This window comes from Aspergillus sclerotioniger (genome assembly GCF_003184525.1).
Source record: "Aspergillus sclerotioniger CBS 115572 chromosome Unknown BO94scaffold_41, whole genome shotgun sequence".
In the NCBI taxonomy this organism is placed as follows: domain Eukaryota; kingdom Fungi; phylum Ascomycota; class Eurotiomycetes; order Eurotiales; family Aspergillaceae; genus Aspergillus; species Aspergillus sclerotioniger.
The window spans coordinates 256490-273149 of record NW_020291031.1 but is presented as its reverse complement, the minus strand read 5'-3'; the positions used below and the strand labels follow the sequence as shown (position 1 = coordinate 273149).

Genomic DNA, 16660 nt, shown 5'->3' with positions numbered 1-16660 from the left:
CCCCTCTGACCCATCAAAACCGAACACTCATACCCTTCTCCTCCCCACCCTCCCTCCTTCTTCGGTACCCACTGCACCACCATCCCCCGTTCCGCATACGCCCCCAACCCCGCAACCACTAAATCCCAAACCAACCTCATCTCCGCCCCTAAAGCCACATCCTGCCCCCCCTTCACCCACTCATCAATCACTCTATGCGCTTGACTACCCCTTGCATGAACCCCATCCCCCTCACAATGCACCACGAGCTTATGAATCCAGCAGGGGATATCCATAGGGTACATTCTCCGCCAGGAAGCGTTCCTGCGGGAGAATTTCTTGTAGTAGGCTGTGTCGTGCGCGAAGCGTAATTTGTGGATTTCTTCGGGGACGAAGTAGGGGGAGGTGGGGGTTAGGGAGTCTGTAGGGAAGATGGGGGGGAAGAGCCGTTGGAGGATGGGGTTGTAGGTTGGGGTTTTGGGGGGGTGGGAGGGGAGGCGAAAGCCGAGGATGCATTGGAGGGTGTGGGTGGTGGTTATTAGGGCGTGCCAGAGGGGGTGGACGCGTTGGGAGATGAGGAGGTCGTGGGGGTGGAGGTGGTGGAGGAGGAGGAGGGTGTCCGGGGTTAGGAGGACATTGAGGGTTGGTGATTGGGGGTTAGGTGGTTTGGTGGTGGGAGAGACCATTGGGGAGGTTGACTGTGGGGGTTGAAGGGTTCGATTGTGTGTATGTCAATGTCGGTCGTTGGGGTTAGTCTTTGTTAGTTTTGGAATAGTGGTTCAGGGTTTGTGATGGCTGGGTTGTTTTTTGTGGTGAGACAAAGAGCGGTTGGGATAGTTCTTTGTGCGAAGACAGACCATTGTTCAAATGCTGGTGGTTGAGGGCATTTATATACCCCTCTCCTCCCTTGGATAAGTTTAGAATTTCCATGGAGCAGTGGAATATATCGACAGATTCATGAGATAGACGCAGTACTTGGGGAATACCCTGTATGTTGAGTGTTAACCCCCTGAGCATTCATTGACATTCCTCAAAATTATACTGAAGTGTCACCATCAGAAGGTATTTTCCTGAACATACCTAGAAAATTAACCGATGGCCATTATTGCTCAAGAAGCCACATGCCATACTGTCGCGTCTCCGCTTCAATGCAGTCAGGTAGACTGTACAATGTACATTCGCGTAAATGACAGGAACAAGATACTTGATAACTTTCATGATTGGTGATGCTATGCTGGACGAGTGTAGAGTGGTATGAACGATGGGAGGAAAGGGCACTGAGCGTGCGTAAAAGTTGAAGGGGTTTCTACATCACCTGACTTTTAGGAAGATTCCTACGGGATAAAGGCATATTCCGCGAATATCTATTCATACAATGATAATACCCTCTTAATCCCGTCTGCTTATGATTACTTAAGGCGAGATTTAGATCGATATCCTGATCATCCCTCTGCCCGACCCCGCTAGAAGTCTACATGGTACGCACCATCTACAACGAACATAATGAGAAACAACCAGAGTCAATTTATGACCCACAAGTATGTTTATGCACAGAGTACCACACACCAACCCATCCCCAACACCTTCCACACAAATCACATTCCAACCAAAAGATCCCACCACAATTATGTACAAAATAGACCCACCTACCCACCGCCCCCAACCGGAGGCACTTTAACTAAATACACACACCCCAATAACAAACCCTCACCACCAAACCTCCTCACTCTTGACCCCCCAAGGCCCGGGCCCCTTCTCACACCCCTCTCTCTCCTTCTCCACCCCTTGATTCCTCCAACACCACACCACAACTTCCCTCGCCCCAAACGTATCCTCCAAACAATCATGTCCCGTTTCCCCATCCCCTGTCTGAATCCTCACCCCCACAAAATCCTCCACTAGGTTCTTCAACCTCATACTCCCTCCCCCCGCCCTGAACCCTCCCTCCTTCACCAATATAAAGCTGTCGACAACCCTCCAATGCACCATGCCCAGCACCTTGAGATCGAAATTCAAGCTCTGTCCGACGAGAATCGTATCCGCGTTGACAAAGTCCCACACACGGGCTCGAGCCTCTGCATACCCCCTGACGGTCTCGTGGTCAGGCGAGGCGATTCGCTCCGCCATGATGGACTCTGACATGCCTGACCATTGGGTGCGCCAGTCGGCGATGGGGTGGGTGGGGATGACGGTTAGATCGAGGAGGGGGGTGGCCGTGAGCATGTCGATTAGGGTGACTTGGACGAGAGTGTCTTCGCCGTAGATTGTTTGGGCCATTTCGCAGTCGAGGGAGATGGCGTGGTAGGTGGTGGTGCTGGTGCTGGTGGTGGTTGGGTAGGGGTGTGTCTGTAATGGATGCTGCCTTGGCGGGAGTAGGGCTCTGTTGGGTAGTTTTGGCGACGGAGAGTGGAGAGAGGGTGGACGTGGGTGTTGAGGTAGGTTAGGAGGGAGGGTTGGTCGACTGGGGGGAGGATACTCCAGTGAGATGGGATGGTGTATTGAATGGTTGGTTTTGTTGTTTTTGTAGTATTGGTGGTGGTGGTTGGTTCGATAGGTGTAGTGGTTGTTGTATCGGTTGTATTGGTGGTGGTGGTTAGATCGATGGGTGCGATGGTGATACACTCATCGCTCGTAATAAGGTCGACGGTAAAAGTCTTGTTCTTCCACTTGTTGGTAACAGAGGTATTCGTGGTCTTTCTGACCTTGCTTCGAACTATGCCACTGTATTTGGCGGCATTCTTTTGCTTGAGGGTATGGGTGGTAGAGGTAACTGTGGGCTTTCTTTTGCCCTTGATAGTGTTGATGGTGGTGGTGGTGGGAGGGGTTTTTCTTTTGCCTTTGATGGCATCGGTAGTGGTGGAAGCGGTTTTTTCTTTGCCCTGGATGGCATCGGTAATGGTGAAAGAGGTGTGTCCTCTGCTCTTGATGCTTTCGACATCGGTAGCAGTAACTGTGATGGTGTTTCCCTTGCTGTAGAAGGGAGTGATGGTAGTAGAGGTGGTTCCCGTTCTCTTAACGGGAATTGGAATGCGGGATGGGAGGGCGATCGTCGCCGTTTTGTTGTATGTGACCACCTGGACCTGAGCCATGATGGTTCTTTTTGCTGGTGAGGTTTCGAAGGATGTTATGAGGAGGGTTGTAAAGAGGTAACGAGGGTAAAGAGGTAACGAGGGTGTGAACGAGGATATTGAGGATATTGTTGAAAGGTTATAATAAAGGAGGTTATAATAAAGGAGGTTAAAAGTATGGTTTAGCTGCGCAGAATGCAGGCAAAGAAGCACAAGTTATGGTTATAGTCAAGCTATAAGCGATAGTAGAGGGAAAAACCGCCCTCGAAGGGAGGAAGGGCCGTCGGCCTAATAAGGGCGTGCCAGATGCTCCTGTCATCAGCATTTCATAAATATTTCATCAAGGTCTTGACTCATTAATGTACCGTGGTTCGTGGGCGGATTTTGTAAAGGAACCATGTCCTGACTGTATCCTGCAGTATCGATGTCTGCGTAATACGAAGGAAAATTGTTCGTTGACAACGACGAAATTAATAACCAAGCACCACTTCATGCCTTGCTAGCCAGCATCTCCTTGGATGGAAGCAAGGAACATGCCCAATGCCTCATTGATACCAGATCAATGTGATGTTTTGCTAACCAGCGTTTAATCGTAGGGTATTAAACAACACACCCCATGTCTCATCGAGACCATGTCGTTCGGATTTGTCGATGATCAGCATTCATCGATCATATATAAACCCCTCGGCAAAGTTTGAAAGAATTAGACCATGGATATTATGCCTGGACAATTTGTGGCACCCATGCCATTGGCCCCATCCGATGAAAGATGATCGATGGGACCCTTTTATGGAGCAAACTCCAGCCCGACTCATTCGGGAATTTCCTATGTATGCAGGAATATTCCACAATATCACCATCTGGTCCTGCCGATATACAATATCCTCTTGCAAAATGCCTCAACCATCACTGAAACCTCCACGATGGGATCCATCCTTTGACGGCATGCTGAGACCTCAGCTGTTGGATCTATACCGATCGTTCAATCCCATCAACTATGGTATTGTACCAATGCGTGTTGACGCTGTCATTGTGACCTCATTTAGTGAGTCACAGGTAATCCATGGCTTCCGGCGTCAACGGCGCCAATGGTGGAGGATTCGGTAACGTTATGATAAGAAGAGCCACGGTGAGTCAGTCATACATATTCTACCATCTGTATGGCTGAAGATAATGAGTGGCTTTAGTATATGGAAATTTATCTAGAATGGGGTGTGCCAGAATACGGGTTGATGTGGTTCCTAAGTATATGAAAAATTATGTAGAATAAGGTATGTCAGAATATGGGTTGATGAGGTCTTTAGGAGTAGAATTTGCTGGCAGGATGTTGAGAATTCATAGATGGACGCCTGGGGGCTTTTCACGGCGTGAATAGTTGACATTGAATGCTAAATGAACTATTATGGGGCTGTTTCACGGCCTGGTAGGCTACGGTGACAATAGGCTACGACGCTAATAGGCAACGGTGATAATAGACTATGGTAGGCTATGATGATAATAATAGGCTACGGTGACGACAGGCTACAGTGACGATAATCACAGTGACGACAGACAGGGAATGTCATGGAATATTACTGAAAGTATCAGTGACGTTCAAAATTACAGTACATGGTATATAACAATTCATGCATCATCAGCATATGCCAACATTAACATCACTCCATGCTCACGCATCCTCAGCATGGAACGCCGACTCCTTACGCTCCGCCTCAAACTGGTGCGAGTGCAGAGGAGGCACCTCGAAGTTGCTGCTCTCCCACGGCTTGACTCGGTTGACGTACATCCAGTCAAGCTCCTCCAGTGTACGGCCCCGGCCCTCAATGACGAAGAAGTAGACGACAAAGGCAGCGACAAACATGCAGCCAGCGAACACATAACCATAGGCAAAGTCGATCGCGCTGGTGATGAACGGGGTAAAGAAACCGATCAGGAAGTTCCACAGCCAGTTCGCGGCAACAGCCAGAGCCATACCCTGGGCACGGTACTTGGAGGGGTACAGCTCCGCAGTGATGGTCCAGACCATAGGAGCCCAAGTCATAGCGTAACCTGCGATGTAGATACACGCGAGGAAGATCATACCCTTACCCGGGGCGGGGGTCTTCTCCGGGTCTTCCACATCAAGGACGAAGTGACCGATCGAAGCAAAGATCATGAAGCAAAGGAACAGCCACAGTGCACCCACAATCAGGGACTTGCGACGACCAAAGTTCTCAACGGTGTACAGACCACCAAAGGTAGAGACAAAGTTGACCGCACCCAAAATGACCTGAGTAATGAAGCTGTTGGACAGACCGGCACCCTTGAAGATGGTGGTACCCTACAACAGGTTATTATTGCATAAAATAAGATCCGTAGACGATACTTACGTAGTAGAAGAAGTAGTTGGAACCAGTCAGCTGCTGGAGAGTCTGCAGGGCCATACCGATGCAGATACGGTGGAACATCCGAGGAGCCGTGAGGAACTCGTACCACTTCTCGCTGCCCGTCTCGGCCTCGAGCTGGTTCTGGATCTCGTCCAGTTCCTCAAGGATGACTTGATGGTTCTCCGGCACACCGTACAGCTTAGACATGGTGGTACGGGCCCGGTCCACGCGACCATGGCGGTAGTCGAAACGAGGCGACTCGGGGAAGAAAGCCATGCCACCACCGAGGGCAAGGGCGAACAGGAAGGTCAGACCGAGGGTGATACGCCATTGCGCAGTGCCAGTCAGGGTGTTGGTACCCAGGTTGATCAGGTACGCAAGCAAGATACCGAAGGTGACGAACAGCTGGTAGGTACTGATCATGGCACCACGGATGTGACGAGGCGCACTCTCACCCATGTACATGGGAACAAGCAGAGAGCAGGCACCAACTCCCAGACCGGTGGTCCAACGGCCCATGACCATCTGGACCCAGTTACCTGAGGGAGCTGAGATCTGTACCACCAACCCGACAATGAGGATGACGTTCCAGATCGTGATGGACCACTTACGGCCCACCCGGTTTGCAATGGGGGCAGCGACGAGGGCACCAATCAAAGTACCAATAGACAGGAGACTGGTCAACAGACCAGAGCGGACGTCACTCAGGTACCAGGTACCCTCAGCGTTCTGCATACCATACCGACGGAGGTAGTCGGTCTCCTGCTCGAAACCGGAAATCTGACCGGTGTCATAGCCGAACAGAAGACCACCCATCGAGACGAACATGGCCATGACCACGGACCGCCAGGTCACCTTGGGGATATTCGAGTTCACTCTAGTTGCGACCGCCGGGGAGACATTCTCCCCGTGGGCAGCAGATGTTTCAACACCCATATTGGTAGGACACGTGGGTGTCAGACCACAAAAATGAGACAAAGATGGAGATAAGAAAGACCCTAAAGGTGGAGGAATGACGATCACCAGAGGGTAGAGAGAATAGAAGTAATGGTTGGGGGTGGAATGGAAGATTGAAAGTGCCCGATTCGAAAAAGCAGAATCTGGGGGAACGAGTCCCCTTTTATGTGCCCCAACATATGAGAAGAGGAGAAAATTTCAGCAGGGAAAAGAGATCCACGGGGGAGAGCCGACCTGTGGAGAGCCGACATCAGATGCAGCGTGTGCCGCCGGGGCAGACCGACCTGACGACTCACGACAGAAATCCGTAAGCCAGAGACTATGGACGGCCGGCCGAGACCGATAGACCAGTCAGAAGAGCCGGAATGCTTGGGGGAGGGTCGGGTGCCAGGGGGGAGGCACAACTCGGGTTCCACGGCCCTCTTCGGGGCAAGGAGGGTCGGACAACGGCCTCTCGTTGGCCCAGAGCATCGGCACTGGCGTCTGGCGATACCAATTTAGCCGGAGAGATTGTGACGGATCATCATCGCTGGCCAGGAGGGTCGGATAGAGGCTCATGTCAGAAGCAGCCGTGGTTCGGGGGATCTAGATGAGACGGCGAATGGAATCAAATCACAGCTCGACTGATTGACTTTGTTTGTCGGATCACGGGCGGTACCGTGGATGGCACCGTGGACGGCACCGATGGGAACGAGTACATAGTGGCAGTCGAGTCGGCATGTCAGCAGCAGAGTCTGGAGGGCAAGGTAGGGTAACCCCGGGGGGAGAAAGGAAGGGGAGGCGAGAGGCCGACAGGCATTCTTGCCCAACGTGGAGAAGCCGGCCCCAGTCACGAGGCTGCTGCCCCACCCGTCGGACTAGTCCCGACGCACTAAGCCTGATGGGGTAGGCTCCAGCATTCGGCAAGCAAATGGCCGGTGCGGTTCGGAAGCGGACGGACTGGATGTTCTGGAGTGTGGGAGCAGTGCAGGGATTTCCTGGAGTCCTGGAGAAATCGAGGGGACGCCCTTCCCAAATCCGTTGACCGGTGAGCACACATCCCCGATAATCTGGTCCTTGCAGGGACAAAAAGAGGGGAAATGCGGAGGTTAGACGTCAGTCAGGTTCAGATCAATCTACACCCTGATAGAACCGGATTCTGGGGAACTTCAGATCGTCTTCTGAACCTATTTCCGATCCAGACGAAGCCATTCCGATGCACTTCCATCGTCATCTGTGCCCCTACGTAAAATTTTCCTCGCCCAACGTCTGGTTCAGCCACGGCCAGCCGAGCCAGTCGGCCCCGAAACACGGCATGACGAAGTCATCAGCCAAGCAAGCTGCTGCATATTCTCAGCGTAAAACCCCGACCGAGCCGACAGTGCTCAGTGCCACGGAGCGACGCGACTGGCGGGCTCTGGAACCATCCACCAGTCCCGATGAAGCTTTGTGGCTGCCTTGGCCGCAACATCATCGCCATGATCCTTCCTTGGCATGACGACGCGCTGACTGACGTGCTGGTTCGTGGGTATACATCTTAAGCTTTGCTACTTACTATTGTGTAAGCAAATCGAAAACCAAGCCAGATGTAAGATGCAAGATGCTGCATTGTTATCTCCCACGCTGACCGCCCGATCAGCGACCGAGGTTCATCCGGCAAAGAGGTCATCCCCGGGGTTACACAGTAGGGTTGGTCGCCACACGTGGTCGGCTAATGCTGCTGGATGACGTTGCGAGACCCCGTCATCTCCGGCGGCACCCCGTGTACCCCCGTGGAACCTTCCTAGCTCGGCGGCCGGATCATGTTTGCTCCGCCTTCTGGAAGCTCTTCCCGCCAGGTGACCTGTCAAAGCCACAGCGCCACACCTCCCACACCCTTCCCGCTCGAAGAACGGTAGCGATGCGGCCAGATAGTGGTCGAACATTCCAGGGAACCGCTTGATGACGAAGCAGATGGTGTGGAATATCCGCTCACTCCAAAACGTGGCCAGATGTGGTGTCGTGATCCAACAGGGGCGAGGATGGGAAAACAGGGTATCTGGGGTGATGTCCCTGCATGTTGCCCGCGGGGTTACTCCAGGTCGGGGAATTACATATCCAACTCCCCTCTTGCACTGCGTCATCTCATCCAGCCCACCACATCATTCATCATACTACGGAGTACTCCATAATGATTTTGAACTCACATGCAGCAGAACCGTGATCAAATCAATGATCCATATCCTATCAATCTCCTACTACTCCGTAAGTACTGTCCATACCCCATACCGACCGACCGGCACTTTCCCATCCCCACATGCCGCTCCCACACCCACTCAGAAACATTTTTCCGACCAGCCTACATCCGAACAATGGAGGAATGTCTCCCGAGCATCGGCCTAATTAGCTACTACAGCGAAAACTGCAGTCAGCTCCGATATTAACCCAGTCAATTATGCTTAACGGCGTCTCACTAGCCTCGTTGTTTTCGGCCCAAAGGCCAGAATCCGTCGGGCCGACTAAGACAAGATGAGGATGGCTTCAACAGAAACGCTGAAAATCCTATCCCAGCTTCTTTTGGACCCGTGTCCAGCCTTTCAGCCCCAGATGTCGGAATAGATTATATCCACCACCGCGGGGGGTTGCGGCGTCATAAATTGCACTGTGGGATTGACTCTTGACTGCTGGTTACGTGGGATGCTGGGGTGGAGTAACCCCATCGCGCGTTCCTGGATGTTGAATTTTTTGACTCGGGGCAGCCCTAACGGGTTTGGCGGATAGTGTGGTTTTCGTTTGGTGAGTGAGCTTGGTCTATTTGTGACTAACAAGTTTGTGCGAAAAGCTTTCCAACTGCCTAAAGGAATGGGATTGATGTTGTGCTTCATTCCTATCCTTTTGTCCGAGGATCCGAGGTCTGGTAAATCGTAGATGACTGGCGGGCTGATCACTCAATAATCCTTGACAAGCATCGACAGATATCGTATGACATTCCCAGGATCTTCAAGGATTGGCCTTTGCCATGGAGTATCTCTGCTATCAGGTGAGTGTGGGGCATTATTTACTTGGTCACCAACTCCTCTAGTCTGTCAGTCTATCGCCACCAGAGGCTTTTGAAGACCATCGAATCGACTATTTCGAGGTAACTCTGTGCTTACCATCCACAATATTTCCAAATCCCACCGCATGTATTCTGTAGATGCTATATACCCTTGATTTAGTGTCACATCATGACTAAGGACGTCCGGATGCTCAGAGATTGGCTTGGCAATGAAATGCTGATTGCCAAGAACCATTCAAAGTGCTCTTTAAGAATAATTCTACCAGGCCATGAGCAGCTATCCTGCAAAAATACAGAATCCTGAGCTAAGTTGGTCAGTATGCGCATCACTTGTAAACCTTACGTGGGTAGATTCACGGAGCTGAGTCATGTGAGGGTTCCAACCCTCATCTGGACCATGCTAGTGAATACTAATTTGTGCTATGATTTCAACTACTATAGCAAAGTGCATAAAAGCCATAACTATTATGTGTGGATACTGAAATCCTGCTAGTCCTTTAATGTGGTAAATTGCTGTTCTTTGCTTGCAGCTACTACATGGTCCCATATCATCTCTAGATATAAGTAGTAGTATTTCTCGGGATATTGTAATATCATGAGCACAGAAACTCCAGATCATGGAAAATACTTAGTACTATCATGATGCTGGTTGATTGATGTGTTCAGATCCAAAAATTTCACCTCAGATACAATGTACCCCGAAATATATATCAGTAGTGCAGTAAACACTTCAACAGTGTTAACTCACATTTGTCAGACACCAAGCCTAAACACTGTACAGTGTTGCCTAGATTGAAAGTGACTTTTATCAACAGCCCACTTCGCCCCTGAATTGAATTTACCATATCGATTATCCCTCCTTGTCTGGTTATGTCTCAGTCAGATGTCTTCTTTCCGTGGATCTTCCCGCTGCCAAGCACGTGGTCATTTCGACGGCTCCACGTGACACCCGCACCAAACCATCGCTTCAGCGCAAATAATAACCTTCTCTCTCATGAAATCTCACAAGTGGAGGTGAGCATCGTTTCTACCATTGCTGTCGAATACTTATCCAAAGTGCCCGCCAATAAGCGAATAGCTTCGTCTCCCCGCACCATTTCTGCATCGGCCTTCGGTCCCGATCATCCGACCACCCGCATCCGCCATCTGCCACTGCCACAGGCTGAAACCTCCAGAACAACAGATTCAACCAGGGGCACACTCCTCATCAAATATGCTAAAATAAGATGCAACATCACCCCACTACACAGTCCCTGGACCCGAAATCCCGCCAGTCACATCACCTGAAACACACCGCATGGGCCTCGCCATACCGGATGGAGCACGGACAAAACACCTGCAGAGGCAGATTGATTAACTACCACGATGATCGCCATCCTCCGCTCTCAACGCGGTATCCGACCCATAGCCAGAACTCTTCCATGGACTCCTACAGGCCAACACCCATTTCATCACGGAGGGTCGTCCGTCCGGTAATATGACCCTGACCCGACCATGGGCGGTTATAAAGCCCACCGGACGGACCCCTCGTCAAACAGCTCCCAGACAATCAGCAGCAACAAACCTTCACAATGAAGCTATCCAATTCCCTCCTCGGCCTGACCAGCCTGGCGCTAGCCAACCTCGCCACGGCCCTCCCCAAAACCACCCCCCTACCCCGCAGCACCAGCTCCTTCTCCAGCACCTCAGGCCTCCAATTCACCATCGATGGCGAAACGGGCTACTTCGCCGGAACAAACACGTACTGGATCGGGTTCCTAACCGACGACTCAGACGTCGACCTGGTAATGAGCGACCTCAAGTCCTCCGGCCTCAAGATCCTCCGCGTCTGGGGCTTCAACGACGTAACCACCAAGCCCTCCGACGGAACCGTATGGTACCAACTGCACGAGAACGGGCAATCGACCATCAACACGGGGGCCGACGGTCTCCAGCGTCTGGATTACGTCGTCAGTTCCGCCGAACAACACGACATCAAACTCATCATCAACTTCGTCAACTACTGGACGGATTACGGCGGCATGTCGGCGTATGTGAGCGCGTATGGCGGATCGACTGAAACAGACTTTTACACAAGCACCGAGATGCAGGCCGCGTACCAGACGTATATCAAGACCGTCGTGTCGAGGTATAGTAACTCGTCGGCGGTGTTTGCGTGGGAGTTGGCCAATGAGCCCCGTTGTCAGGGGTGCGATACCTCGGTCCTGTATGATTGGATTGAGAGTACAAGCAAGTATATCAAGTCGGTGGATTCGGAGCATTTGGTTTGTATTGGTGATGGTAGGTTCTACTTACTTGCTCTTGGGTTTGTAGTTTGGTGGGGATGATGCTGACAATCGTGTAGAGGGATTCGGTCTCGATACTGGCTCCGATGGAAGTTATCCTTATACCTATGGTGAGGGATTGAACTTTACCAAGAACTTGGGGATTGAGACGATTGATTTCGCGACACTTCATTTGTACCCGGATAGCTGTATGTGGATTCCTTTATTCTTGGTTGGGATGGTTACTGACGATGGTAGGGGGTACTTCGGATGACTGGGGCAACGGATGGATCAGTGCGCACGGGGCGGCCTGCGAAGCTGTGGGCAAGCCGTGCCTGCTGGAGGAATACGGGGTCACGTCGAACCACTGCAGCGTGGAGAAGCCGTGGCAGGAAACGGCCCTCAACACGACGGGAGTCAGTGCAGATCTGTTCTGGCAGTATGGGGATGAGTTGAGCACGGGCGAGTCGCCGGATGATGGCAACACGATCTACTATGGCACGAGCGATTATACGTGTTTGGTGACGGATCATGTGGCGGCTATTAATAGTGCTTGAGATAGCTATTGGTAGTATTTCGTAGTGAATGAGAAGTGTGTTGCCTAAAAATAATTGAGTTAAGCTGTAGTAGATGACAGGTTTTTGTGTTGCACAGCCTTCTGAAACCTCAGGCAGCCTGGCCGCCAAGGCCGAGTCTGCCTGGAAACCGAAACCTCCTCGTGTTCTCATTCCTTTTCTACTGACAACTCTTCCTCAAGGTGAGTCTGGTGTTTTCCTCATCCACTGCACTTCCTCATGTCGGAAAGAACAGTCTACAACTCCCAGATTGACTGGCCAGCGACTGCCAACATGGGCCGACCGAACGATCTCCCTCCGTCGTATGAAGAGGCCGTCGCCAGCGATCCCGCCTCGCGTGCTCCTGCCTTCCCCGCTCCTCCGACCGACACCGCAGCACCTCCCATCCCCAACAACAGACCATACCACAGTGTCCGCTCTGACTCTGAAGAATCCGAAACTGTCAACATCTCCCCGGCCCTCAGCCAAGATGCGACGGCTTTGCACGCGCACATTGCCCGCCAAGTCGAGATCCCGCCCCGACCGTACCTGACCGTGCGCGGCTCCCACACTGAAACCCGACACGATCACAACCGCAAAGAGGACCGGAAGGAGACTGTCGAGGATTTTACCTTCAAAGTGGACCTGTCTGGATATCTGATTCGCGATGAGCATCCACCCCAGCACTACGACGATGACGACATCGGACTACAGCTCGCTCCAGACTCTCAGGACGGGTGGCACGTCGTGACCCTCGTTCGCGATAACGACGGACAACAGGCATACCGTGGAGGACGATGCAAGTCAGACACCTGGACGGGTCATGAGCAGCGGCCCAGGTCGGAACCAGTGCAACTGGAGGATGGACCAAACAACGAGACCGCCGGGTTGGTGCGGGAGCACGAGGACGGTCCCAGCTTGATGGGCTGGTGTGAGCGGTACTGCGAAGATCCTGCACCTGTCAAGTCGTAGGTCCCTATCTTCTCTTTACTAAATGCTTGACGATGCTGATCTGTCTAGGTTTGCTTTTGGCCGCAGCGTCGTCGGATTCGATAGCTCCGTTCTCCACTCCGCGTTAACGTCCCACTTACGCAGTCTTCACTACAAGGGAGACATCAGCATCACAACAAATCTGGCAAACCAGGAATTGTTCGTATACTCGCCCCACTGGGTGAACCAACTGCGCAACAATGGCTTTGTGTATTGGTTCTGCATCATCCTGCAGTTGTGGATCATCACGTGGCCGGTTATCTGGTTCCTGGAGCGTCGATACGATGTTGTCCGCTCGGTGTGGTACTTCTCCCGGGTTCAAGGGGGTGAAACACAGTACGCATGCCACCGGAGTGAGGCAGCCATAGCGGATGAGCTGGCTCCGGCGGTGACACAGGCGGCTTTGGAGCGACGGCTTGACGGGAAGATACTTACACCCCAGGAGATGGAGCTACTTGATCGGCTGGGCAAAGAGCGGCAGCAGCGTGGCGTGGTCGTGATGCAGTGGGACCGGTTCCTGGGATGGGGGAATGATTCCTAGTTGCCGGGTGGTAGCCGGTGTCGGGTATGCTTGGAGGTACTGGTGCCTGCTTCAAGCTCAGGCTCGCTTGAGTCTGCAGATTGGATGAATATCATTTTTTTGTCTAGCGGTCAACTCTTTCAGTCATTGTTTCTATCCGGTGGCCAATGCATGTGATTAGCGGCCCGCACGGAGAGGCCAGACCCAGTCATTACTTTCTTGAAAGGCGCAAAGGATTGGATGAGCATTCTCCTTATCGTGTTTGATGCACATCTGGTTAAGCGAGTCTGCAACTGCATGGGCTGACCTGCACACCCGTACCTGCCCGATAAGATGACAGCTACTCGGTCAAGACCACAGCCGGACCGGTGGCCGGACCGGTAGAGGGCGTTCTTGAAGTTTAAGCAAGGGATCAGGGGTACTTAGACCCTGGGCAAGGCCAAGATATCGCGATACGGAAGGAAGAGATAGCAGGACGGGCTGGGATAGGGTGGCACGACTCGCACTAGGGGCAAACGAAGTGCGGCAAGCCACTGCAGCCATTCAGAACGGCGATTCCATCAATTGCGCCAGGCCGCAGCCCTTCAGGATGCCTGCATGGTTCCTTCCGGTGGCCGGTTGAGGGCCGCATTGGTAGACGCGATGGCAGCGTGGCTGATAAGCAGCCTGAAGCCGGAGCCCGTCACGCGCACCAATCGCTGCTCCGAACCTAATTCCCCCGCATCTTCTTATCTCACCTTACGGACCCGACCATCGTGCCTGCCACTGCCACTGGATGAAACTTTTCACCGGCACCGGTTGCGGGGATTATCCTGTGTAAGCGATGCCATGCCAAGGTGAGACAAGGCCAACTTTATCCCGCCATTTATAACTGAGCGACATTCACCTGTCCCACGACGTCGCTCTTCCGTCACCTGAGATGTGCACCAATTCACTCTCTCTTCACCTCCCTCCTCCTGCACTGTTTCTCGCACATCATGGCTACCAATGAGAAATCGACAATGGCAATGTCTCATAGGGACCCAGAGTCCGCTCTGGCATCTGCGGACCTCAAAAGCGGCACCATGCACGAGATGATTGAGCGCGACCTGCTTGATGAACGATACAAGGTCACCCAGCGCGGCCTCAAAAACCGGCACGTCCAGCTCATGGCCCTGGGCGGCACGATCGGTACTGGTCTCTTCGTCGGATCGGGCCAGGCTCTGCATATCGGTGGTCCTCTATCCCTCTTACTGGGCTATATCTTCATATCCGGCCTTGTCTACGCCCTCGTCACTGGGATCGCGGAAATCGGTGCCTACATGCCTGTCCACGGTGGAACGATGAGCTACCACGGCTTTCGCTACGTCTCGCGCAGTATGGGATTCGCGATGGGATACTTATACTGGTACTCGCTGGGCATATTGGTCCCCTACGAGGTGGTTGCGGCGTCCATGGTCATCGACTACTGGCACCCCGATGTCAACCTGGCTGTCTGGATCACCATCATGCTGGTGATAATCGTGCTCCTCAACTGCCTTCCTGTCGGTGTGTATGGCGAAACCGAGTTTTGGTTCTCCGGCATCAAGATCATCACCCTTGTCGGCCTGCTTCTGCTTTCCTTCATCCTCTTCTGGGGTGGTGGTCCGAACCGCCAACGGCTTGGCTTCCACTACTGGAAAGACCCTGGAGTCATGAACACGTATCTCGTCTCTGGTGACGCCGGTCGGTTCGTCGGACTGCTCCAGTGTATCGTCAAATCGGCCATCGCGTTCATTTTCGCGCCCGAGTTGGTGGTCATCAGCGGCGGTGAAATGGAATCCCCGCGTCGCAATGTTCCCAAGGCCGCTCGTCGGTACATCTATCGACTGGTCATCTTCTACATCCTGGGAGCTCTCGCCATCGGGGTGATTTGCTCCTCCAACGCCAAACAGCTCACTGCTGGCTCCGGCACGGATGCATCCTCCTCACCTTTTGTGGTCGCAATCTCGAATGCGGGGATCCCTGTCCTCGACAGTATCGTCAACGCCGCCATCCTGACGTCCGCCTGGTCCGCCGGCAATTCGTTCCTGTATATGTCATCCCGGTCCTTGTACTCCCTCGCAGTGTCCGGCAACGCCCCGAGTATCTTCAAATCGTGCAATCGATGGGGCGTGCCCTACTTCGCCGTCGCCATTTCCTCGTTATTCTCCCTCCTCGCGTACATGGCAGTCGGCAGCGGCAGTTACACGGTTTTCAACTGGCTGATCAACTTCACCAACACCTCGGGCTTCATCTCATGGATCTGCTGCAGTATTGTATACTTTCGCTTCAACAAAGCCGTCACGGTGCAGGGCGTGGAAAAGCCGTATTCCTCTCGCATGCAGCCCTGGGGAATGTACATCGGTCTAGGGGGCTCGGTGTTCTTGGCGCTGATCAACGGCTTCACGTGCTTCTTCCCATCCGAATGGTCCGCCAGCACGTTCTTCACCGCATACATCGGGATTCCAGCGTTCGTGGTTTTATATTTCGGTCATCGGATCGTGTTCTGGCGCGACCCGTGGGCCTGGAAGAGCGAGGAGGTGGATCTGCACACAGGGCTGCGGGAGATCATGGAGGCGGAGAAACCGGAGCGGGTGCGCGACACGTGGTGGAAGAAGTTGGCGTTGTTGGTGGAGTGAGTAAATGGTCGCGACCATCGCGAGTCATAATCTGCTTTCCAAAAGTGTGTTAGTCACAATCGCCATGGGTCATTGATTCCTGTCGAAAACATGTCTTCATCCCCGGAGCTAAGTCCTCCGAGTCGGTCTTATCTCCCGTTTCTCTTCAGCTCCGTCAGGCGTAGGTGCGGGTGGGGAGGGCTCACCATGTTGGTCGGTGCCTCACCAGGTGTGCACGTCGAGAGTCTCGCCCCCGGGCTCCAGGCTCAACAAATGCAGGCGAAAAAGCCCCATATATAATTCGCTGCAAACCAGCGGTGAGAATTCTCGA

General features: G+C 52.8%; 7 protein-coding genes across 7 annotated transcripts; 3 read left to right on the top strand and 4 right to left on the bottom strand.

The window, feature by feature from the left end:
- Positions 1-13: 13 nt before the first annotated feature.
- BO94DRAFT_590454 (uncharacterized protein) lies at positions 14-665 on the bottom strand (the record flags this gene model as incomplete). Its single annotated transcript, XM_025616029.1, has 2 exons — positions 14-26; positions 100-665. The coding sequence occupies 2 exons, from the start codon at positions 663-665 to the stop codon at positions 14-16; spliced, it is 579 nt and encodes a 192-aa protein (XP_025462501.1).
- Positions 666-1686: 1021 nt separating this feature from the next.
- Positions 1687-2277, bottom strand: BO94DRAFT_477708 (uncharacterized protein; the record flags this gene model as incomplete). Its single annotated transcript, XM_025608656.1, has 1 exon — positions 1687-2277. A coding segment is annotated over one exon (591 nt), but the record flags the coding sequence as incomplete, so codon positions are not given.
- Positions 2278-4713: 2436 nt separating this feature from the next.
- Positions 4714-6346, bottom strand: BO94DRAFT_477726 (sugar porter family MFS transporter; the record flags this gene model as incomplete). Its single annotated transcript, XM_025608657.1, has 2 exons — positions 4714-5364; positions 5414-6346. The coding sequence occupies 2 exons, from the start codon at positions 6344-6346 to the stop codon at positions 4714-4716; spliced, it is 1584 nt and encodes a 527-aa protein (XP_025462499.1).
- Positions 6347-7961: 1615 nt separating this feature from the next.
- On the bottom strand, positions 7962-8857 carry BO94DRAFT_540002 (uncharacterized protein). The gene is made up of 2 exons (XM_025612819.1): positions 8742-8857; positions 7962-8590 (listed from the first exon to the last, which is right to left on the bottom strand). Exon 2 carries the CDS (start codon positions 8467-8469, stop codon positions 7996-7998), a length of 474 nt encoding a protein of 157 aa, XP_025462498.1. The 5' UTR covers positions 8470-8590; positions 8742-8857; the 3' UTR covers positions 7962-7995.
- A 2097-nt stretch (positions 8858-10954) lies between these two features.
- On the top strand, positions 10955-12250 carry BO94DRAFT_527249 (glycoside hydrolase 5 family protein; the record flags this gene model as incomplete). The annotated part of the gene is made up of 3 exons (XM_025610378.1): positions 10955-11663; positions 11728-11856; positions 11906-12250. 3 exons carry the CDS (start codon positions 10955-10957, stop codon positions 12202-12204), a joined length of 1137 nt encoding a protein of 378 aa, XP_025462497.1. The 3' UTR covers positions 12205-12250.
- Positions 12251-12495: 245 nt separating this feature from the next.
- Positions 12496-13732, top strand: BO94DRAFT_477663 (uncharacterized protein; the record flags this gene model as incomplete). The annotated part of the gene is made up of 2 exons (XM_025608651.1): positions 12496-13169; positions 13222-13732. The coding sequence occupies 2 exons, from the start codon at positions 12496-12498 to the stop codon at positions 13730-13732; spliced, it is 1185 nt and encodes a 394-aa protein (XP_025462496.1).
- A 986-nt stretch (positions 13733-14718) lies between these two features.
- On the top strand, positions 14719-16350 carry BO94DRAFT_477687 (proline permease PrnB; the record flags this gene model as incomplete). The annotated part of the gene is made up of 1 exon (XM_025608655.1): positions 14719-16350. One exon carries the CDS (start codon positions 14719-14721, stop codon positions 16348-16350), a length of 1632 nt encoding a protein of 543 aa, XP_025462495.1.
- Between the last annotated feature and the right edge of the window lie 310 nt (positions 16351-16660).